Source organism: Brassica napus, chromosome C1 (assembly GCF_020379485.1).
Source record: "Brassica napus cultivar Da-Ae chromosome C1, Da-Ae, whole genome shotgun sequence".
NCBI lineage: Eukaryota > Viridiplantae > Streptophyta > Magnoliopsida > Brassicales > Brassicaceae > Brassica > Brassica napus.
In genome coordinates this window covers 50,413,347-50,434,172 of record NC_063444.1, presented here as the reverse complement: position 1 = coordinate 50,434,172, position 20,826 = coordinate 50,413,347, and the positions used below count along the sequence as shown (strand labels likewise).

General features: G+C 36.8%; 5 protein-coding genes across 5 annotated transcripts; 3 read left to right on the top strand and 2 right to left on the bottom strand.

Moving 5' to 3' along the window:
- Window positions 1–3,061: 3,061 nt before the first annotated feature.
- Window positions 3,062–5,129, top strand: LOC106433071 (probable glutamate dehydrogenase 3). Its single transcript, XM_013873920.3, has 8 exons — window positions 3,062–3,316; window positions 3,388–3,501; window positions 3,573–3,794; window positions 3,881–3,955; window positions 4,027–4,143; window positions 4,223–4,473; window positions 4,556–4,631; window positions 4,713–5,129. The coding sequence occupies exons 1-8, from the start codon at window positions 3,209–3,211 to the stop codon at window positions 4,983–4,985; spliced, it is 1,236 nt and encodes a 411-aa protein (XP_013729374.2). The 5' UTR covers window positions 3,062–3,208; the 3' UTR covers window positions 4,986–5,129.
- LOC106433072 (putative H/ACA ribonucleoprotein complex subunit 1-like protein 1) lies at window positions 5,110–6,283 on the bottom strand. The gene is made up of 4 exons (XM_013873921.3): window positions 6,000–6,283; window positions 5,745–5,893; window positions 5,536–5,651; window positions 5,110–5,416 (listed from the first exon to the last, which is right to left on the bottom strand). The coding sequence occupies exons 1-4, from the start codon at window positions 6,160–6,162 to the stop codon at window positions 5,233–5,235; spliced, it is 612 nt and encodes a 203-aa protein (XP_013729375.2). The 5' UTR covers window positions 6,163–6,283; the 3' UTR covers window positions 5,110–5,232.
- A 474-nt stretch (window positions 6,284–6,757) lies between these two features.
- BNAC01G40370D (casein kinase 1-like protein HD16) lies at window positions 6,758–11,730 on the bottom strand. Its single transcript, XM_048745770.1, has 18 exons — window positions 11,531–11,730; window positions 11,300–11,458; window positions 10,413–10,870; window positions 10,052–10,177; window positions 9,889–9,962; window positions 9,729–9,798; window positions 9,593–9,648; window positions 9,441–9,512; window positions 9,207–9,301; window positions 8,996–9,062; window positions 8,774–8,903; window positions 8,471–8,689; window positions 8,252–8,382; window positions 7,931–8,105; window positions 7,770–7,860; window positions 7,534–7,691; window positions 7,232–7,420; window positions 6,758–7,122 (listed from the first exon to the last, which is right to left on the bottom strand). Exons 3-18 carry the CDS (start codon window positions 10,812–10,814, stop codon window positions 7,063–7,065), a joined length of 2,115 nt encoding a protein of 704 aa, XP_048601727.1. The 5' UTR covers window positions 10,815–10,870; window positions 11,300–11,458; window positions 11,531–11,730; the 3' UTR covers window positions 6,758–7,062.
- Window positions 11,731–14,784: 3,054 nt separating this feature from the next.
- Window positions 14,785–17,184, top strand: LOC106445311 (YTH domain-containing protein ECT1). The gene is made up of 7 exons (XM_013886836.3): window positions 14,785–15,036; window positions 15,407–15,477; window positions 15,566–15,781; window positions 15,853–16,344; window positions 16,423–16,635; window positions 16,712–16,849; window positions 16,939–17,184. Exons 1-7 carry the CDS (start codon window positions 14,982–14,984, stop codon window positions 16,972–16,974), a joined length of 1,221 nt encoding a protein of 406 aa, XP_013742290.2. The 5' UTR covers window positions 14,785–14,981; the 3' UTR covers window positions 16,975–17,184.
- Window positions 17,185–17,657: 473 nt separating this feature from the next.
- Window positions 17,658–20,822, top strand: LOC106445308 (T-complex protein 1 subunit theta). Its single transcript, XM_013886829.2, has 13 exons — window positions 17,658–17,928; window positions 18,011–18,273; window positions 18,347–18,493; window positions 18,589–18,750; window positions 18,868–18,945; window positions 19,059–19,192; window positions 19,351–19,423; window positions 19,501–19,578; window positions 19,682–19,804; window positions 19,910–20,004; window positions 20,104–20,313; window positions 20,445–20,502; window positions 20,602–20,822. The coding sequence occupies exons 1-13, from the start codon at window positions 17,793–17,795 to the stop codon at window positions 20,677–20,679; spliced, it is 1,635 nt and encodes a 544-aa protein (XP_013742283.1). The 5' UTR covers window positions 17,658–17,792; the 3' UTR covers window positions 20,680–20,822.
- Window positions 20,823–20,826: the final 4 nt, after the last annotated feature.

Genomic DNA, 20,826 nt, shown 5'->3' with positions numbered 1-20,826 from the left:
GTGCATGCGTGATTATTGTCTATAAATTTTGTAAATATACTTATTTTGTTAATAGAATCATTGTAAATTTAATTGTCGTTGATGAATTCAAATATCTTTCTGTATGTGTGTTTCATTGTCGTTTTTTTTTCTTTTTCCAAATGAAATATCATTACTAGATGAGAAATTTTGCTATTCTACGATGAGTTAACTGGTTAAACCATCATACCTTAATGAATATTGAAATCATGGTCATCTCTTCTTGTCGTGCACCTATAGTACACAAATTTTACAATGAATATAGATGTTCATTAGAGTATTTTGATCTTAGTTATGGTTGTTTTAGATATATTTTTTTATTAAAAACTCAACATAATAGATGCAAATGTTGCATCGAAGTTTTTGATGGCATACATTATAAATTAGACTATAATTTAGAGTTTTAGGAATTGGTGGTTTTGATTTGGTTTGTAATTTGGTAATTTCAGTTGGTGTTTTGCCATTAAGTTGGTGTTCTTGCAATTTAGACTTAATAATTTGTAATGTTGTTTTGAACTTTGATTAAATTCTTGTGGATTTGTTCTTTTTTTTTGTCTTTTTTTAACATATGTTTCTTCATACTCTGTGTTATGAAGTTATTGAATGATTCTAGATGATGCGAACAAGTTTGTAGTACTTGGAATAGGCTGAGATAATTGACGTTGCAACTTTGTCGCCATCTGTGTACTAGGTTTTAATTGGTGGCTACATGGACGGTTTAGCATAAAATAATTGTAAAAGTTAACCATACCAACTAATAAAAAAAAGAAATACATTGTTCATCGGTTTACAGCTTAAACCGGAATAACATATTTCAATAAAATATTAGAGAAGAGAGGTGAGCCATCATGTGACATTTATTCAAACATTGCTTATAAAACTCGTTGCTAGCATATGGAACACTAAGACCTCATATGTCTAACCCTTCCTAATATTATTTGGGGGTCAAGAGGATTTAAGTACTTGTAGCGGAAAGAAATTTGCAATAGATTTACATACAAGACCATGCAAATTGATAAACATAATAAACAACAAACTCGCTAAATATTATAATTACTTTAGATTAAATAATACTAGTTTTATGGACATTGAAATCGTGGTCTTCTCTTCTCGTTATGCATCTATAGGCCACAAATTTTACAATGAATATAGATGTTCATTTGAGTCTTTTGCTCTTAGTTACGGTTGCTTTAGATATTATGTTCTTCATCAAAAACTCAATATAATATTGATGCAAATCTAGCATCAAATTTTTTTGATTACATGCACTATAAATTAGACTATAGTTCTTGGATACATGAACTCCAACATACGCGTTATTTTGGTAGAAAATAGAATTTCAAATCAAGACATCACCACTAGAGACAATCCAATTTTATGTCCTTAACACATATAAACATATTCATTCGCCGATAATCATTTTACTTGTTTGTATTTCATTATTTTACAAAGATACAAGTAAAGGCAAAACTTTTAAATTATTTTCAGTCTTTGGCTTACACTAGACCCAATTAAGATAACAACATCCAATATCAATTGGACAAAACAAACTCTCTAAGCTTGAAAGACTAGTAAATAATATTATTAAAACAACGAGAGACTAAAATTGAACATGCTCATTAGGCTTAACCGACTTCATTAAGTTTCTTTTCGGTTAGTATGTAAATCAAGTTACAAGTGAGTTATGCAGATCTAGGGAATAGAAAAGCCATTCTCGCTACCAATTTAACAAAAGAACCATGACATTTTAGCCACATAAACCGAAATTGTTTGGGTTATCATATTTTTTATTTGTTCGACCAAAGAGGTTGGCTCAAATTTAGAAACACTAGGCTACGGTCAATGTTCTAACCAAATTTAATATCTTCTTTAGGAAAGTGAAAGAGAAAGAAAATCTTGGTGGAAATCCACAGAAAATTCAATTAAATTAGTGGAAGCATAAATCATGGGGGAATCTCTTTTCCAAAAGATTCTTTGATGGTGGAATCTTGTAATTCTTTATGTTTCTTGATTTGTTGCATCCTCTCGTGTCCTCCTCTAATCCTCTAAAGATTCTGATCCGAGAATTTTAAAAGAATATATGCGAAGAATATTTACAATAAAGACTGAATATTAGATGTAAGAAATGTATACGTTTTTTGTGCCACTAACTAATTAGTGTATACGTTCTTTTGTCACAACTCACAAAAGTGTATACGCTATTTAAATGTAGGGACTAATAGAATGAAATAAGTTAACAACACGAAAAGATCTCATGACATGCAATATTCATTGCGGTCTGAATATCACAAATATATAAATGATTGCAAGAAATATATACCAGAAGCCAAGAAAATGATGAATTATCACATTAATATCTTAAGATATGATCTCTCTACGACACGACAATAATTGTTATGCATGAAGTAGAATTCATGGTCTAATGCATGATCAATGCTCCGTATATATTATTTACGTGGACCCTTAGCTAGACCATCACATTCATGATTCTTACAAAATAATTAAAATTTGATAAATCATAGGGCAGGTTAAAAAAGTGAGTCTAAAATTACTATAAATCAAATTCAAGTAGGAATGTGGAAATACTTTACATTGCTTTCAAGAAGAAGGTATATATTTGATATTAACATGGTCATTATTTTTGGTTTTTCATTAATAATAGTCATTGTTTAAGTTGAATTGATCTTTTAACTGTCTCTTCATTTTTTCTATTTTTATTGTGTTCTTTAGAGAATGAAAAAAAATTGTTCTGCTCACCTCATCTTCGGATTTGGTTCAAAATCGTTGGATTAAATTAATTTTCCATTTTTTTTATTTAAACACATGAAATACATGTGCAATATCTAAAAAACTGTTACATGTTTTGTAACTTAATGTGAAAAAGCTTTACTAAGCAAAGACCTACTAGGATACTATGACCACTCAAAATCAGGATCAATTATGGGTATCATATTATTTGGTTATCCATTTACCTTATATAAACTCATTTATTTGCCACCAAAAGAAATATCATTTATAGTTTTCTTCTTCTAATTTATGAAGCACTCAAACACATATACACACATAAACACAAGGTGTATACGTCTCTCTCTCTATACATATAAACGCACTTGCAATATCAAGAATCACATTTTCCAATAGCTTTCTTATCAAAGTCTTTCATAGAGTAAACCCAAAAATCAAAAACACCATGAACGCTTTAGCAGCAACCAACAGAAACTTCAAGCTAGCTTCTAGGCTTCTTGGTTTGGACTCAAAGCTTGAGAAAAGTCTTCTCATTCCCTTCAGAGAAATCAAGGTACCTATGTTATCTGTTTTCAAACTGATCGGTTAAAGATCACTAAACCGGAATGTAACCAATTGGTACAGGTGGAATGTACCATACCGAAAGACGATGGAACTCTTGCATCCTTCATTGGATTCAGAGTCCAACATGACAACGCAAGAGGTCCCATGAAAGGTGGCATCAGATATCATCCAGAGGTTTGCTTCCACTTAAACCAAAGCAGCTTTGATTATGGTATGAACTAAACCGGGTTTCGGTTATTTAACAGGTGGAACCGGATGAAGTAAACGCTTTGGCACAACTCATGACATGGAAAACCGCAGTGGCTAAGATACCTTACGGTGGAGCCAAAGGAGGCATTGGTTGTGACCCGAGCGAGCTAAGCATCTCAGAGCTTGAACGTTTGACTCGTGTTTTCACACAGAAGATCCATGATCTCATTGGGATTCATACTGATGTTCCAGCTCCTGACATGGGAACCGGTCCTCAGGTTTTGTAAACATCTTCTTGTACTTCCACTGGAGTTCTTGTGTTGTTGTTGTTGTCTGAAATATATATAATCATGCCTTCTTTAAGACAATGGCATGGATTCTTGATGAATACTCGAAGTTTCACGGACACTCTCCAGCTGTCGTGACAGGAAAACCCATTGTAAGACAAGTTTTAGGCCGGTTCGGTTTATATGACGCCTAACCATTCTAAAACCGGTTCGGTTTGAGCAGGATCTTGGTGGATCTTTGGGGAGAGATGCTGCTACAGGAAGAGGAGTGTTGTTTGCAACAGAAGCTCTACTCAATGAACATGGAAAGAGCATATCTGGACAGAGATTCGTCATCCAGGTATTAAAAGATTAGAAGTTTTCAGTTTTTTTAGAGGTTGCTTGCGTGTCAAGACACTCGTACTGTCTCTGTTTTTTAGGGTTTTGGAAATGTGGGTTCTTGGGCGGCTAAGTTGATAAATGAAAAAGGTGGGAAGATTGTGGCGGTGAGCGATGTCACAGGAGCAATCAAGAACAAGAACGGTATCGATATCTCTGGCTTGCTCGAGCATACCGAAGAAAACAGAGGAATCAAAGGGTTTGATGGTGCTGATTCCATCGATCCTGATTCAGTTCTTGTTGAAGATTGTGATGTTCTTGTCCCTGCAGCTTTAGGAGGCGTCATCAACAGGTCTTTTTAAGTTTCTTGTTACACAAGTTAACCTTTTTCTCTTGAACTTCGTTTGAAAACGGTAGAGTATGTTTGTGTGTAGGGAGAATGCAAATGAGATTAAAGCAAAGTTCATCATAGAAGGTGCTAATCATCCAACTGATCCTGAGGCTGACGAGGTAGATTCTTGATTTTAACGCTTTACTCTTCTTCTCAAACTCAGTACTGAGGAAGAAAGGTGTTGTGATCCTTCTCTGCAGATACTGAGGAAGAAAGGTGTTGTGATCCTCCCAGATATATACGCAAACTCGGGAGGAGTTACTGTAAGTTACTTCGAGTGGGTGCAGAACATACAAGGATTCATGTGGGAAGAAGAAAAGGTGAACAAGGAGCTACAAAACTACATGACTCGCGGCTTCAAAGATTTAAAAGAGATGTGTAAGACACATTCATGTGATCTCCGTATGGGAGCTTTCACCCTTGGTGTCAACCGTGTGGCTCAAGCTACCGTTATCAGAGGTTGGGGATCTTGAAATACTCATATGCAAGTTCAATGATAATAACTCATATAATCCTTTTGTTTCATGCAAGTTCATTCAGTTTCACAGTAATAAAATTGCAATGTAATCTTTAAATTTTTTCATCAATAGAAGCTAATTAAAGCAAATCTTCTACTCCATTGATTAAACCAAAGTTGATAATGTGGGAAAACAAAGTCTCATTTGATAATATAAAGGGCTACAAGTTGAGATAAAGCTTATAGAGTAGGAAGAGAAGAAACTAGAATCCTCTTCCTCTGCCTCTGAAGCCTCCACGACCACCACCTCGTGAGGGAAATCCTCTGCCTCCTCCTGGTGGACCTCTTCCTCTGAAACCTCCTCGCCCTCTTGAAGGAGGACCGCCTCTACCTCTGGAGAATCCTCCACGACCGCCACGACCACCACGGCCGCCAGCTGACTGACCCCTAAAAGAACAAAGACATAACACAGTCAATGGAACAACTCTCAACTAGAATGTTCATAGCTAACTACTGAAGTTAACAATGTGTACTTAAGTTCACTAATGTTTAACATGTTAGCTTACTTTGGCTGAGGAAGGAACCTAGCGAGGGGCAAAAGCTTTGCAGGGTCGATGAAGAACTTGTCTCCAGGAGCATACGAGGTCGCCACAATACCTTCCATCATTTTGATAGAAAACAACTGAAGAGAGGAAACAAAACAAAAACATAAATCAATCTCCAAAACCTCTAGTTTAGTTACACGACAACATAGATAGTGAGAGAGAGAGCTTACAGATTCATTGATGGCACCAAAGATCTCATCAACTTTACCAATCTGAGTCTTGTTCTGAAGGTAGATAGGTGCATTGAAATAAGGAATCTTCTCCTGAGAGAGCTTGGTCACAGCGTCTCCCTCACAAGCATGGACGAACGTTGCAACCTCTGTATAACCAACCAAACACAAAGTAACAAACTTTCATAAGCTCATTCAATGCCAAAGTAGTTAAAGTCTCAAACTTTCAGACAGAACACAAGGATAGAAACTAACCCACGACTTCTTCAGGAGGCCCTTCGTCTCTAAACCCGCCAAATCGACCTCCACCGAATCGTCCGCCGCCGCCACCAAATCGTCCTCCTCCTCCACCGAATCGACCGCCGCCGTCTCTTCCTCCTCTCCCTCTGAACCCGCCTCCTCCCATTGGTGGTCTCATCTTTTCTCCTTCGCTAGATTCCGCAAAGACTGCGACTTTTCTCTCTCTCTCTCTCTCTCCGCCTCCTTTTTAGGGTTTAAATGAGCGACGGCGCAAAATAGGTGAAGAAGGTGGGTATTTAGGGGTTTTCTGTAAACCCTTGACCGGACTCGGTTTACTTGAACCGATGATTAATTTAACAATAACTGAACCGGTTTAACTTGAAATGGAAACATTTGCCTTCTCTTTTGATCTCTCTGTTTTATTTGTCACCTATTGATTTCATTCGTAAACTGTTTCATACAATCTGATATAAAGAAAACTAAAGCCAGCTGACATAGTTGGTCGAGCATCGTAACTATAGAAAAACAATGAAGACCTTCAAACAAGGAGCCTCGTATAAAACTAATTCAGTCATTGATCTCTTCTTATATTGTCAATCTTCTTATAGGAACCAGAAAATAGAAAGAAGTAACTGATTGACGTCTAGTCAAGTGTATAGACGACAGTCTTGTGGGGCAAGTAAACATGGATTAGCTTCTTCTAGTCATTACTCATTTGTCAAATATTAGTCATTGGTCAATATATACCGGTTCATCGTATGCATTGATTCCTCTTTGAGGCCAATAAGATTTTATATAAAGAAACTTGGCAGCAAAGATGTAGTAGCAATAAGCCAGAAGCTGCATATAATTTCTTCCAGCTCTTCAATTCTATTAATAATGCATCTCTTCTACTCTGTTTTTACTCTTAGCTTTTTTTACTAAAATACATAGGTGAGACAAATTTCATCTCAATTACACAGTTACACACATATGTTGGCAACTGGTACTCAAACCAAAGCTTCACGTTGTAAGGCTTCTAGAGAAGGTCATCGTTGAAACCTAGAGAGAGGGTGACACAGTATACTCTGTGTTTTATTCAGCACACGGTCCGACCATAGCATATTGATGCAAGGTACAGATTTTTGGTCCATTTTTCCTGAAACAAAAAGTAAAAGAGTCATGACATTCTACATAGAACAAACAACTGGGGAAGAATCCAACGTTAGTATTTGTTTCTTGAAACAGTTATGGCTAAAGAACCAAACCTTAACATGGGTGCTTGGGAAAGCAGAAGTTCTGAGAGTCTCTTGGGTTTCGTCGGTTATTTTTCGTTTGGGTATACTCAATATAAGAGCCGCTTGATCTGCTGTTGCAGCCATTGATGTTATCCTGAATCCACTCTCCCACCTTCGGTGGATTCCTTCACTTGGGTACAAAAAGTCAAGCTCCACCACCTTCATATATATACACACACCACGAAGACATCATTAATACATTATACTGCCCCCACACAAAGTTAGAAATGTTGAAGTGCCTGTAAGGGGTTGAGAAGTTAAGAGACTGGAACCTGTTCAGAATAGCCTGAGTTCCTGGACATTACTATACCCCAACGACTCCCAGCAGTGGTCATGGAGGTTACATGAAACCCTTCTTTCCACTTTTTATTTATCCATTTGAATGGGAATGAGTCGCTGACTTTGTAAGATTGCTGGGTGTAAGGAGTTCCTATCATCATCACATGAAGTAGAATAAGTTAAACGGCTTCATGCCCCCAAAGAAAAGACATCAGGCATGAATACTAACCTTTAGACATAACGACCAATGAGCTACCGTTATTAGCACCAGCTATGGAACTGATATAGAAGTTCTTTTCCCATTGTTCCATGATCCAGTCCTGTAATGAATCAATAAACAAATAGTGAGGTGATGAAGTCTGACAGATAGAATGCTTCAGCTGAATCTACCTTGTGCAAGAAGACTGTGGACAATTCATAAACTTGAGAGCTGAACCCAGTCCCAGCATCCATGATGAGGGCCCAGAGATTAGCTGCTGATGCTACACAGCTTATGAAAAGGCCATCCTCGGTACCTTTCTCTACATGCTTCTGCAGCCTTGTTTCCGCAACATTGTAATGATATCTACAAAGAGTAACAAGAAAACAGACTGGTTATACAAAGGAAAGCCATGCAATGTACCAAAAGAAACAAATAACTTTACTTGTACTTTGCCAAATAGATTATAACCAAAGCAATAAATGCAAAGCCTCAAACTATATGTTTTGCACCTCTGTTTCATAGGACGACGTGCATTATAGACTGAGATCCATTGGGTAGCAGGACTACCGATTCTGATTTTCTTCCTCGGCTGTTCATCCTCTTCCAAATTGATAAGCAATCTTCCTCGTTTTTGGCCAACCTATTCATACAAAAGCAAAGATATCATCAGCACTTATAAAATATTTGTAAACCGTAAAAAATAACCATAGGAACCAAAGACAACCCACCTTAAGAGCCCCATCAATTCTAATCGGTCTAGATATAGCACATGTCTCAATAAGAGTATCAAAGATCGAGATAAGCTTGGCATAGTTCGGCTCCTCGTCAAACTTCATATTAGTAACTGCCTCGAGAAACAGCTTAAATGGGGGAGGACAGAAACAGCACATCAATTCAGGAGAGGTTGACATCTTTTTCTTGCAAACAAGAAAGCTTTTGTTGTCACCCTGCGTACAAAAAACCATATATCACTGAACTAGAAATGGAACTAAAAAGGTTTTTGGTTGTGAATAGAGAGATAGAAAACTCACCTGGTACCCTTGCCATGGTAACCTTCCCCGCATCAGAAATATCAATGTATAAGCCAATGACTCCAGATCGTCCCTCCGACTTCCAGTACGACCAAGATGTGCGTGACAACTTGCATACCTTATTGTTCCCCTGCAAACGAAGCATAACAAAGATGTAAGTAAAATAAATCTATATATATGATATGTTTATAGAAAACAGTAGCATGCACCAATCAACAATACCTGAATACATCTGGTCTTTGATCATATTCAACATGCTGGCCTGAGTGCGAATCTTTCCATCTTGATGCTGAAATAAAAGATGATATATGATAAGAACGATTAAAAATATCTCAGAAGAACTTTGCAGAGACAAAAGAATGATAAAAATCAGTTGAAAACACACAACATGACTCAGGATGTTTGTAAACATATCAGTATCACAGAAACTCACCCAGACCAAGATCAATAAGGTACAGTTTCTTCTCGTCTGCTGTTCCAGGCTGACCAAGTAAAAAGTTCTCTGGTTTCACATCTCCATGCACAAACCTTGTTTGATGTAGAGATTGAACATGGCGTTATGGTTAGCTCAATGATAGCGAACTTTAGCTGTAAATGTAAATCTTTTTGCTCCAAAGTAAATGGTATATTTGCTAAGAATTTGGAAACAACAAAGAATCGCACTAACCCCTTCATATGCAGTTTCTCAAGAATGGATATCGCCTCCACTGCAATGCAAGCTACCATGTTTGGTGACATCCTAACCACATATGATGATAAATTTAGAACATCTGCATTAGCATGGATTATATGAAAATAAATTATGATCAAAGTGCTTACGATTGAGCCAAAGAGTTCCAAACATCCCAAAGACTAGGGCCGAGCATGTCCATGACCTGAAATAATTATAGATGTTTCTTTATAAACGGTACCTTACTACTCTCAAAGGGTAGCCAGGCTCTACTTAAACGCTTACCAAGATGTAGAAATCTCCTTGACGACCCTTGTGATGTACAGCAGGAATTCCATAACAGCTATTGAGCGTACTTTACAGCAGAAAAAAAAAGAACAGATGAGTAGTGACAAATAATCACAAGAGAAACTGGTAACGAAATTTTAGAGCATGAAAGACTTACTTGTACACTTGCCACTCGTAAGGTGGGCCAAAATTACATCCTTTACTATTTCGGTGTTCAAGTTTCAGAGCTACCTGAAAAGGAAAATAATAAACTCTCTCTATAAAAAACTCACATTTTTGGTCAACTCCTATGATTTTCACCAGGCTTTTATCTACTATACCTCAATTGCATCTGCTCCAATCCTATCACTACCACCGCTCACCCTTCTGCCAACATAAACTTGACCGAAGCCACCCTTACCGAGTTTCCTCTCTGTCTTATAAACAGGAGAATTTCCAACTTGCACCTATAAAAAAAATGAAAATATAGTGAATCTCTCTCAAATGAAAAGCTGACACAATGCCCAAATAAACAGCATGGCTTGCAAACCACATATCAACAAAAGATCTAAAGAGTTCTAATATGATGAATAATGGTTATAAAAACTAATATGATGAACTTAAAAACATATCCTAGAACTTTTCATATATGTATCATTGCAGAACTTCAGTTAATGATGTCATAAGGTTAACAGAATTTACCCTTTCAGGGACTGGACCCATGCTGGAATCATCTTCCATGCCTGCTATTTTCTCCGGGCTACCACCACCTTCCGCAGCAATATCCTGATCAGCTACCCCTTCAACTCGATTTAAAGCAGGTTCAGTGGCCCCTAAAGCACCTGCAGCAGGACGAACCTCACAAGGCTCTGGCTCTAAGTCTCTCAACCTGATACCTCTGCCCCTACCGGCAGCAGCTGGTCTCGGAGGTACAGCCGCTTTAGCTAAAGCAGCATTCCCCCTTCCTCTACCACCACCTCTCCTCCTTGTTGCAGTCTGGGGAGGAGGAGGAACGATATTTTCAGCTTGCTCAACCACCTGAGGGTTGTTAGGCTGATCTTCTAGGCGTCTTGATCTCCTAGCTCCACTTCTTAACTCTGGCATTCTTAGTCCATTCAAGACGTTAAAAAATCTTTTTTTCAGTCACCTCTTAAGATTACCTGCGTCATAGAAAGAAGAGTGTAAGGTTTTGTGTAAAAAAAACGGTTTATTTTATGCAATTAGCTAAAAACACGAGCTACACTGATGTAAAGAGAATGATGAAGTGATCTCTAGCCAAAATTAGATCTTACAATGAATGATAAGTAGCTCAGCAGTATCAAAAACTAATTAGAAAAAATCGAAGCTTCCCTAAAGTGAACACCATTACAAAGAGCTGGTGATTGATTAACAACCTCATAGCTCGACCAACACAAACTCCTAAAGCAAAAGAAAGCTAGCTGTAACTAACCATTCATCAGTATCATAACATTGAGCTCGATAATCATCTAAAGTCACTATCTTTCGCATACTCATACAAAATGCACAACAATCACAACAAGAGCAGGACTCGAATCGAATCGAATCGAAGATGATAAAAGTCTATTTACCAGAAGATCGATTTCTGAATAATACTTCAATGATAACGATGATTTGACTACGAAGAGAGTTGAACAGGATCGATCCAGAAGAATCAAATAACTTTTAGATCTCTTCCTCCAGCTCGAGTTCCAAAAAATGAGTAACCGATTAAAGCTCCTTCTCAAATCCTGCAATGTCGATTAGAATGTGAAAAAGCTTCTCATCTGTGAAGTAAGAGAAGGAGAGAGAGAGAGAGGAACCTAGAGAGAGAGGTAGTTGCGGCTTGATTTAGGGTTAATAGTGAAGAAGACGATGAAGATGACCCCCACCCGATTGCAATTTTTGGGAATAAAGTTTTTCATGTTTAGATCAAATATTTATTTTTCTTGGGGAATGGAGTAATTACTAAATACTATTTTGTTAATTCTCTCTATTTTAATTTCTTTTTTCAAAATTCGTTTTGCAACGTTAACTTTTTATTTTTATATATTATTATTACTCCCATAATGGGTACAGCGTACAGTACACTTTGATTGGCTATCGCTAGGACGCTTGGGTTCCCTCGCGTGCATTTTCTTTTCTGTGGCTGATATTTTTATTAATATGTACGTTATGATATTCTTATAAATTTTCTTTTTAGTGTCTGAATATTCATATAATAAAATTTTACAAATCGAAAACTTCGGACGTAAAATGTGTTGTTTATAGGAAAATGATCGACATGGACAGCATGCGTATGCATATATTTTGCTCATAACATTCTTTTGTAAGTATTGGTTTAAAATACGGTATATATACAACATGTGTACTACTTGTATTGTGAGAAGTTGTATTGTATTCAAGTATCCTGTAACTAGCTTGACATAACGTATTTTTTAGAAAAAATGGTAAGAAAATTATAAAACTATTTACGACTAACAAAACACACCAAAAAAATTAGCATGAACAACATCGTATACTGGTTTCCACAAGATGAGAAAATTGTATCGTTTTAGTCATATATGTTGGTTTAGACTATAAATCTATTTAATTCCAGTGTTAACTTACATATATGACCAAATGCTGTAGATTTCTAACTCTCTTTTTTTCTAACTTTCACGTAAAACAATCGGGTTTGTCTTGTCCTTGGTGGACCGGGCCCACGTAAGCAAGATTAGTGAGTTTCAGTCTGAATACTAATCTTGTTTAATCAAAAAAAAAAAAAGAACTTAGCTGAAAAACATGTCACATGATCGTTTAACTCATGGAGATCGGTGAAAACAGATCACACTACATGCATAATGCATGGTATTGGACGTCGATGATTTGGTATCCTAGATCGGTAAAGCATACGTTTACGAGTGATAATTAGACGTAAATTATAGCCGTGGAACTTCTTAAGATTCAAATGTAGTTGTTTAATTTGGAATCAATTAGACCGTACGTTTTGGGGATAAATATTATAGCCCGATCATTTGAGTAAACACAAAGCCCCAGTACAGTTTTTAGGAAGATGAATGAACTAGATGCCTTTCCAAATTAAAGTCGAACAAAGAATCACAAGACTGATCGTTCATTTGTATCAAACGAAGACGTGATTAATTATGGATACTACAATATATGTCTTGGTAGGCTAAATTTACTAGTGGCTGGATTGAGTTACGCTTAACTGGAAAGTTTTGGTGCATTATAGAGTGCATATATAGGCAAACGACAGGTTGTGCATGTCTATGCAATATCATTCTGTGTGTTATAGGTGCTCAATTGGTCAAATACTCATATGCGAAGTGCTTCTCGTATTGAAACCGAACGATGAGCGAATAAGGATTTGCGAGCCCGAGAGTATTTGTTTTGGGAGTTTTGAATGAAAGTCACATTTTTACATTCTGCTAAATCTAGACCGACCTCAACAACAATGATATTAAAATATACAAAAGAAAAACTATAGGTGTCAAACTACTAACTGATACATAGTTTTTAATTGTATACTTATTTTTCTTGCCATGACATCATATATTAGAAGTTTAGAACCAATTTGTTTTATTTTCTAAAATTCAAAACATCAGTTGTGTATACGTTTCATGTTACAAACATCCGCAATATCGATACATCTTAAACAAATGGAATTCACGATAATTGCTCTTAACCAAAAGTCCTAGAGTGTCGGTTTTAAGCAAAACATGAGGGGCATCCATAAGTTCGTGTGTTTTGTTTTAAGGAAAATCGTAATCATATAACAAATGACATTATGACAGATAATGGTGGATTTTTTTTTTAAATGACAGAAAAACTAATGCATACTTAAGATTTTATTTTTAATAAGAGAAATAACAATATACTCCTTTCGTTTCTGAAATTAAAATTTCCTATAATTTTTTGTTATACAATTTTTTTTATAATTCAAAGATACTTTTATACACTTTTAAAAACATTAATTAAAAATATTTGAATAATTGAATTGATTAAATATAATCAGTTGATAGTTATTACTTATTAGTAGGTTTGGGCATTTGGTATAGGATTTCGGTTTGTCCAATTTTGAGTCTTGGTTTTTTAGGTTTATCAAAATCATCCCCTGAGACCGGTTCGAGTTCTATTGGACTCAGATCGGGGTTAGTAAATCTTCAAAGAATCGGTGCAACCAGATGTTCTTTCGGGTTTGAGTCCTAATTGGTTATTTGGTTTAAAAGTACTTAATTTATACCTACTTTGTAACAAAAAAATAAGTAAAATCAGTTTTTCGGTTTTAAGGTACATGATTTCTACCTATTTTGTAATCAAAATATAAGTAAAATCAATTCAAAAATAAAAAATAAACATCCAATGTGATCATTCAAAACCAAACGAAAAGTAAACATAGTTATTGATAGAAAGAAAACTAAATAAATAAAATCATAAAACAAAACCAAGTTATCATGAAATGAAAACATTATTCAATGAAAACAAAACCAAAATCTAAAAACTTCAAATTTTAACCGCCACCTTCAACCATCAACCTTTATGTAATATTTAATTATTTTAGATATTCAATAATATTTTTTGTATTTTTGATACATATTAGGAATTGAAATCATGTTTGGTACATTGAAGATTTTGAAAATTTCGGATTCTAACGAATATCCATTTAAGTTCAGGTTTGGTTCAGATAATATTTATAACCCGAAATACCATAAAACAAAATCCATTCGATATTTATGTCATGTTCAAATCGGTTCAAATTTATTTTTATTGGATCGAATTCAGTTCATGTTTTCGAATTCGGAGTATAAGACAATGTATAGTAAAAATTAATAATAAATAATTTATATTTTTTATACAAATGAATATTTTCCAGTAACAAAAGAGTAATAAAAATAAATATACTATATCACAATTAAAAAAATTGAATTTAAAGATTTGTTTTTGGAAATTTAAACTAAAAGCAGTCAACATTAATGTTCAGAATCTTCTCGTGTGTCATTAAGAAGAAGAGCCTTATCTTTTGATTGGTTTGTTTTGGTTCTCGTCGCTTAGAATTCCCTGGTTAGTACTTTATTTACCATCGAGCATTTGCTCTTTAACCAAAAGGATATCACCGCCTTGGAGAAGACGAAGAAACAAACAACTTCTTCTATAAACCCCTCCTCCCAACGAAGCCTCTGGGTTTTTCGAGGTTCCGATAAGCTCACATACCTTTCCCTAGGGCTCTCTACTCCTCCAAAGCTTTCACCTTTTTCTCGATACTCTCTCGACATGGCTGGAACCGCTTCTTCTCCCGACACCCTCGCCACTGGCTTATCTCTTCTGGGTAATGTTCATTTTCACTCAAAGATCATTTCTTTTTGGTATCATAGAACTTGTCTTAGGTATTGATTGTACAACCTAGTAGATTGTATTGTCTGCTTTCTTAGCTTGTGTCCGGAGATAACATAGAAATCACATGTTTTTTTTTTAAATCTCCTTATGGGTTTATTTTCATCAGTGTTTCGTCTTGTTTGGACTATGCAATTCGATTATGATTTTTTGTTTATTGAAAAAAATACTGAGTTGGTTTTTGTTTTTATCACATGATTTAATCTTTTTATGGGTTGAGTTTCATCAGTGTTTTGTCTTGATTTTGAGGTTTTGTTTATTAAAAAGTTTCTGACTTGGCTTTGTGTATGTATAATGGTTTTCAGAGACAGCAGATTTGTTTCAGGAGCTGTCTTTGGGTTCTGATGGAAGTGAAGCCTCTAGGAACCGTAACAAGGTACTTGCTTGTTTCTGTTTTGAACTTAAACATTAAATTGTTGTGTGGAGTGTCTTTAAATACTGATTGATTGTGTTTTTGTGAGAAGGGGTCTCTTCAGCAGCAGTATGGACATGTACCTTCTGGTGCATTTACTGCTCCATCTCTTCATGGAAGCGAAAGAAGGCCTAATCTGAATGTTGGAGACTTCTTTGGTTCATATCCGTGGGGTTACTTACCAACAAACCATCCTTCTGGTGGCTACCAGGATCAGAGCTTTGGTTATGGCCACAACAGCAGTTTAAACACCTATTCACATCTCATGGTATGTTGGTTCTGTTACAATCTCTCACCTGTCTCTCTATGGCTCTATAATGTATGTTTTCTTTTTAACAGAATCCAAACAGTTCACAAGAAGCACTGAGTTATGACCAATTTGGATACAATGATCATATGTATTCCAACAATGGACTCTATGGACTCTATGGGAATGTAATAGACTCAGGTCATGCTTACGGAACATTCGGTTACGATTCCTGGAAGCTTGGGAGAGGATGGTACCCTGTTGATGGTTATAAAAAGACCAGAAGCTTCAACTACGGTCGTGGCTACAGCGAAGAGAAAGCAGATAGGCTTAACGAGCTTTGTAGAGGACCAAGGAGCAGTGAAGGTCTTAACTCTACAGTGAAGCAAGACTCTCCAGTGGTAGAGAACTTCCCTGAGACATTGGTGAATGCGAAGTTCTTTGTGATCAAGTCTTACAGCGAAGATGATGTTCACAACAGTATCAAGTACGGTATGTGGTCGAGCACACCGACTGGTAACAAGAAGTTGAACGCTGCGTATCAAGAGAGTTCTCAAGATTGTCCTGTGTATCTTCTGTTCTCGGTTAGTATGAGTAGACTCTTCATTCAATGTTCTTGTGGATTTAGTGATTCGTTGTTGATTGGTTTTGTTGTCTTGCAGGTGAACGCGAGTGGGCAGTTTGTTGGCGTTGCGGAGATGATTGGTGCTGTTGATTTCAACAAGACAATGGAGTATTGGCAGCAAGATAAGTGGATTGGTTGTTTCCCTGTGAAGTGGCGTATCATCAAAGATGTACCGAACAGTCTCTTGAGGCACATTACGCTTGTGAATAATGAGAACAAGCCTGTTACTAATAGCAGAGACACTCAAGAGGTTTGTTATTAAACCTTTATTGAACCATGTTTGAATTGAGTGATTACTTGATTAAACGTTTATGGCTTTGTTGTAGGTGAAACTGGAAGATGGAATTAAGATCATAAAGATCTTCAAGGAGTATATGAGCAAGACGTGTATACTTGATGATTTCAAGTTTTATGAGACGAGACAGAAGATAATCAGAGATAAGAAGATCAAGCAAAAGAAACAGGTACACTTGTTTAAACCCTGCTCCATCAAAAACAGGCACACTTCAGCATCTTCTTGAGGTTGTTGATTCTGATTGTTTTTTTAATGCAGGTGCTTGATGGAGCTACTGTTGAAACGATTCACTGAGATCAATGGGAGGAAAGATGACTTTTAATATTTTAAAAAAAAGAACAGTTTGGATTATGCTTTTTTTTTTACTTCAGGCTTTGGATGTCTGAGAACCTCATTATATATGTTGGGTTTCTAAGCTTTTTTTCTAAACAAGATTACATTATGTTTTGTTCCTTGTATAAGGAGGACGCACCATCTGATAAAAACAAAACTCATGATTTATTTCTTCTTCCCTTCATAGTTCATATCAGTTCATTGATCAGATTCTTAGTTTTATTTATCAATCTTTTTTTCTTTTATCAATTAGAGAAACTATCATTTACAATGAATAAAATTAATTCCTACTTTTTAAACTCTTCAATACAATTTTGTTTGCTAAATGAATATTTATCTGTATTATATGTGTGTTCCAAAAAAAAAAAAAAAAACTGTATTATATGTGTATGTCTACAAAAAGTACCCTCTATCAATTTCTATATCAATGCGACAATAGTAAATTTTGAGCGAGGAAATTAGGATTTTCGGAAGTTTAGGGACCACGAAAGAAATATGTTTTTGAAGTACTCCGTTTTCTCTCGCGTGGTCCTTAAACTTCCGCATAAATCCTTATTCACCCCTCAAATTAAAGATTGTCGCATCGTCCCAGAAGTCTTCAACCCGTGAAAGCTTGACAAACGACGACGTTTAAGAGTCCTAACGAAGAAAACAGAATACACTTCAAAACCTCGAAAAGGTTTCTAGGGCAATCAATCCACAGCCACTTTCACACTCTTTCAAACTAACTTTATAGTAAGCGACGAGCTAAGCCTTATAGATCTCAATCGGAGAAGAAGATGCAGCCTTACGGAATCCAATCGATGCTCAAGGAAGGCTACAGACACCTCTCGGGCCTAGACGAAGCCGTCATCAAAAACATCGAAGCTTGCAAGGAGCTCTCCACCATCACTCGCACTTCCCTCGGCCCCAACGGTTCGTACCTTCGTTAATCGCTTCCTCGATTCGTTTCTCTCTGGATCTAATTAGAATCTAATGTGCTCGATCTGATGTTTAGGGATGAACAAGATGGTTATAAACCATTTGGATAAGCTCTTTGTGACCAACGACGCTGCTACGATTGTGAACGAGCTGGAGATTCAGCACCCTGCCGCGAAGATTCTTGTGCTAGCTGCTAAGGCGCAGCAAGAGGAGATTGGGGACGGAGCTAATCTGACGATCTCATTTGCTGGGGAGCTTTTGCAGAACGCGGAGGAGCTTATTAGGATGGGGTTGCATCCTAGTGAGATCATTAGTGGATATAACAAAGCTATCATTAAGGTTTGTTGGTTTGTTTGTGACTTATTGTTGATGCTTTTTTTTTTTTTTTTTTTTATGGAGTTTGTAAGTGCAGGTTGTTGAGATTCTGGAGCAATTGGTTGAGAGTGGTTCCGAGACGATGGATGTGCGTGATAAGGATGAAGTTGTTTCGAGGATGAGAGCTGCTGTTGCGAGTAAGCAGTTTGGGCAAGAGGAGATTATATGCTCCTTGGTTGCTGATGTGAGTGTTTCTGTTTCGTTGTCCTGATTGTTAGTTACTAAAAGGTTTAGTTTTTTTTAGCTGATGAGTTTACTTGTTTTTTTTTTTTAATTCAGGCGTGTATTCAAGTCTGCCCTAAGAATCCAACGAACTTTAATGTGGATAATGTTCGTGTTGCCAAGCTTCTTGGAGGAGGATTGCACAACTCTTGCATTGTTCGTGGCATGGTCTTGAGAAGCGATGCTGTTGGGAGCATTAAGCGGATGGAGAAGGCAAAGGTGAGATCTTTTTCTTTTGTTTATGCGTTTTGATCACGTTTTTGGCTGATTTTATCGGATTTATGCCCTTAAAATTGATAGCTTTGTGCTTATGTCTTTCCTGTTTCCTGTCTTCAGGTTGCTGTGTTTGCTGGGGGCGTTGATACTACTGCAACAGAGACAAAAGGAACGGTCTTGATCCACAGTGCTGAGCAGGTTAGTTTCTTCACCCTTTGGTTTCAATGTGATAGGGTTAAAAGCTGGGTATTTTGAAGTATGGTTGTGGGTTGTAAACCATGTTATAACCGATTTGTTGTTTGGTTTTCTAGCTAGAGAACTATGCAAAGACAGAGGAAGCTAAAGTCGAGGAGCTGATTAAAGCTGTTGCCGAATCAGGAGCCAAAGTGATTGTTAGTGGTGGGTCAGTTGGAGAAATGGCATTGCATTTCTGTGAGCGCTACAAGTATGTGAATACCTAATATTTTCTTAATCATAGTTAGCCTTTTCACTGCTTTTACTCTTGATACCTCTTGACATTATTCTCTTCTAGCTGCTTATGATGATAAACAAGTTTTTTACTGCCATAGTGTCATTTCTAATATGAACTTTATTTCTTGGCAGGATAATGGTCTTGAAGATCAGCTCAAAGTTTGAACTCAGGCGTTTCTGCCGGGCAGCTGGGGCTGTGGCTCATGTAAGTAGTTCTTATTCACATTCTTTATGACTATCTAATGGTGTTTTTGTCCTTAACACTTTATAATTATTGCACAGTTGAAACTAAGCCGGCCAAGCCCTGATGATCTGGGTTACGTTGATTCCATATCTGTTGAGGAAATTGGTGGTGTGACAGTAAGTACTCCTTTCTCCTATGAAATCAATTTCGTTCTTTCAGGTTAATTATATTTTTCATTTCATTGATAAGCAATTCCGGGTTTTCTTTTGATGTATGTAGGTCACTATTGCAAGAAACGAGCAAGGTGGTAACTCAATCTCTACAGTGGTTTTGCGTGGAAGCACTGATAGTATTTTGGACGACCTTGAAAGAGCTGTTGACGATGGAGTTAATACATACAAGGTAATCTTTGCTGGGTTTATAATCTTTTCACCATTATCCATTTTTCTTTGCTCCAAATATTTGTCCTGACTTTTACTATTACCTGAACTCTACTATTCTTCTCAGGCCATGTGCAGAGACAGCCGTATCGTTCCTGGGGCTGCAGCTACTGAAATTGAACTGGCTCAGAGACTGAAGGAATATGCCAATGCAGAAACAGGGTAATTTCTTTTGCTCACTTTTCATTTGGAAGAGTCAGCTTCTTATACAAACGGCCTATGGTTTGGTGGCTAAAAACGAGGTTTGACTTGATTTTTCAGGTTGGACAAGTATGCCATCACCAAATACGCAGAGAGCTTCGAGTTTGTACCCAAAACCCTTGCAGACAACGCTGGCCTCAACGCGATGGAAATCATTGCCTCTCTGTACACTGGACACGGATCTGGAAACACAAAGCTAGGCATTGACTTGGAGGAAGGTGCTTGTAAAGATGTTTCAGAGACAAAAGTGTGGGATCTTTTTGCAACCAAGTAAGTTTTCAACAGTTGAATCTTTCTATCATACTTGTCTGTATTGCGTAGCAGTTGCTCCACTTAGAATACAGTATATTTTCCTCTTAGTTTCATTTTATTTATAGCTAAGACATTAAGTCTATGTGCAGGTTATTTGCTTTGAAATATGCTTCCGATGCTGCGTGCACGGTGCTTCGCGTGGACCAGGTATGCACATCTGATTAAATCTGCATCTTTACTCAATGAGTAGAGTAAAAAGCCTACATATTGATACTCTGGTCTGGTTGGTGTATGTAAAATATGCAGATTATAATGGCGAAACAAGCAGGTGGGCCAAGGAGAGACGCTGCACAAGCAGCCGGTGCTGGCGCAGAGGAAGACTAAGCTGTAGAACAACAAGTACCTCGTAGTGAAACTCTTCTTCTGTAACCATTTTTTTTAGTTCTGGGATAATTTTGGTATGTCTCAGTATGCGATTGTGATCTTATGGACACACACCAACTTAAGGTTTTGCTTTTAGTTTGCAATGTT

Bases quoted from the DNA above. Each gene is read 5' to 3' on its own strand.
- LOC106433071 (XM_013873920.3), top strand. From the start codon at position 3,209: ATGAACGCTTTAGCAGCAACCAACAGAAACTTCAAGCTAGCTTCTAGG. The intron at 3,317-3,387 runs GTACCTATGTTA...CAATTGGTACAG, and splicing joins TTCCCTTCAGAGAAATCAAG to GTGGAATGTACCATACCGAA. The intron at 3,956-4,026 runs GTAAGACAAGTT...CGGTTTGAGCAG, and splicing joins TCGTGACAGGAAAACCCATT to GATCTTGGTGGATCTTTGGG.
- LOC106433072 (XM_013873921.3), bottom strand. From the start codon at position 6,162: ATGAGACCACCAATGGGAGGAGGCGGGTTCAGAGGGAGAGGAGGAAGA. The intron at 5,894-5,999 runs GTTAGTTTCTAT...TTGGTTATACAG, and splicing joins GCCTCCTGAAGAAGTCGTGG to AGGTTGCAACGTTCGTCCAT. The intron at 5,417-5,535 runs GTAAGCTAACAT...TTGTTCTTTTAG, and splicing joins AGGTTCCTTCCTCAGCCAAA to GGGTCAGTCAGCTGGCGGCC.
- BNAC01G40370D (XM_048745770.1), bottom strand. From the start codon at position 10,814: ATGCCAGAGTTAAGAAGTGGAGCTAGGAGATCAAGACGCCTAGAAGAT. The intron at 7,692-7,769 runs GTTAGTATTCAT...TGATGATGATAG, and splicing joins ATTGGTCGTTATGTCTAAAG to GAACTCCTTACACCCAGCAA. The intron at 7,123-7,231 runs GTTTGGTTCTTT...TTTTTGTTTCAG, and splicing joins TCCCAAGCACCCATGTTAAG to GAAAAATGGACCAAAAATCT.
- LOC106445311 (XM_013886836.3), top strand. From the start codon at position 14,982: ATGGCTGGAACCGCTTCTTCTCCCGACACCCTCGCCACTGGCTTATCT. The intron at 15,037-15,406 runs GTAATGTTCATT...AATGGTTTTCAG, and splicing joins CACTGGCTTATCTCTTCTGG to AGACAGCAGATTTGTTTCAG. The intron at 15,478-15,565 runs GTACTTGCTTGT...TTTTGTGAGAAG, and splicing joins CCTCTAGGAACCGTAACAAG to GGGTCTCTTCAGCAGCAGTA.
- LOC106445308 (XM_013886829.2), top strand. From the start codon at position 17,793: ATGCAGCCTTACGGAATCCAATCGATGCTCAAGGAAGGCTACAGACAC. The intron at 17,929-18,010 runs GTTCGTACCTTC...TCTGATGTTTAG, and splicing joins CACTTCCCTCGGCCCCAACG to GGATGAACAAGATGGTTATA. The intron at 20,314-20,444 runs GTAAGTTTTCAA...GTCTATGTGCAG, and splicing joins TGGGATCTTTTTGCAACCAA to GTTATTTGCTTTGAAATATG.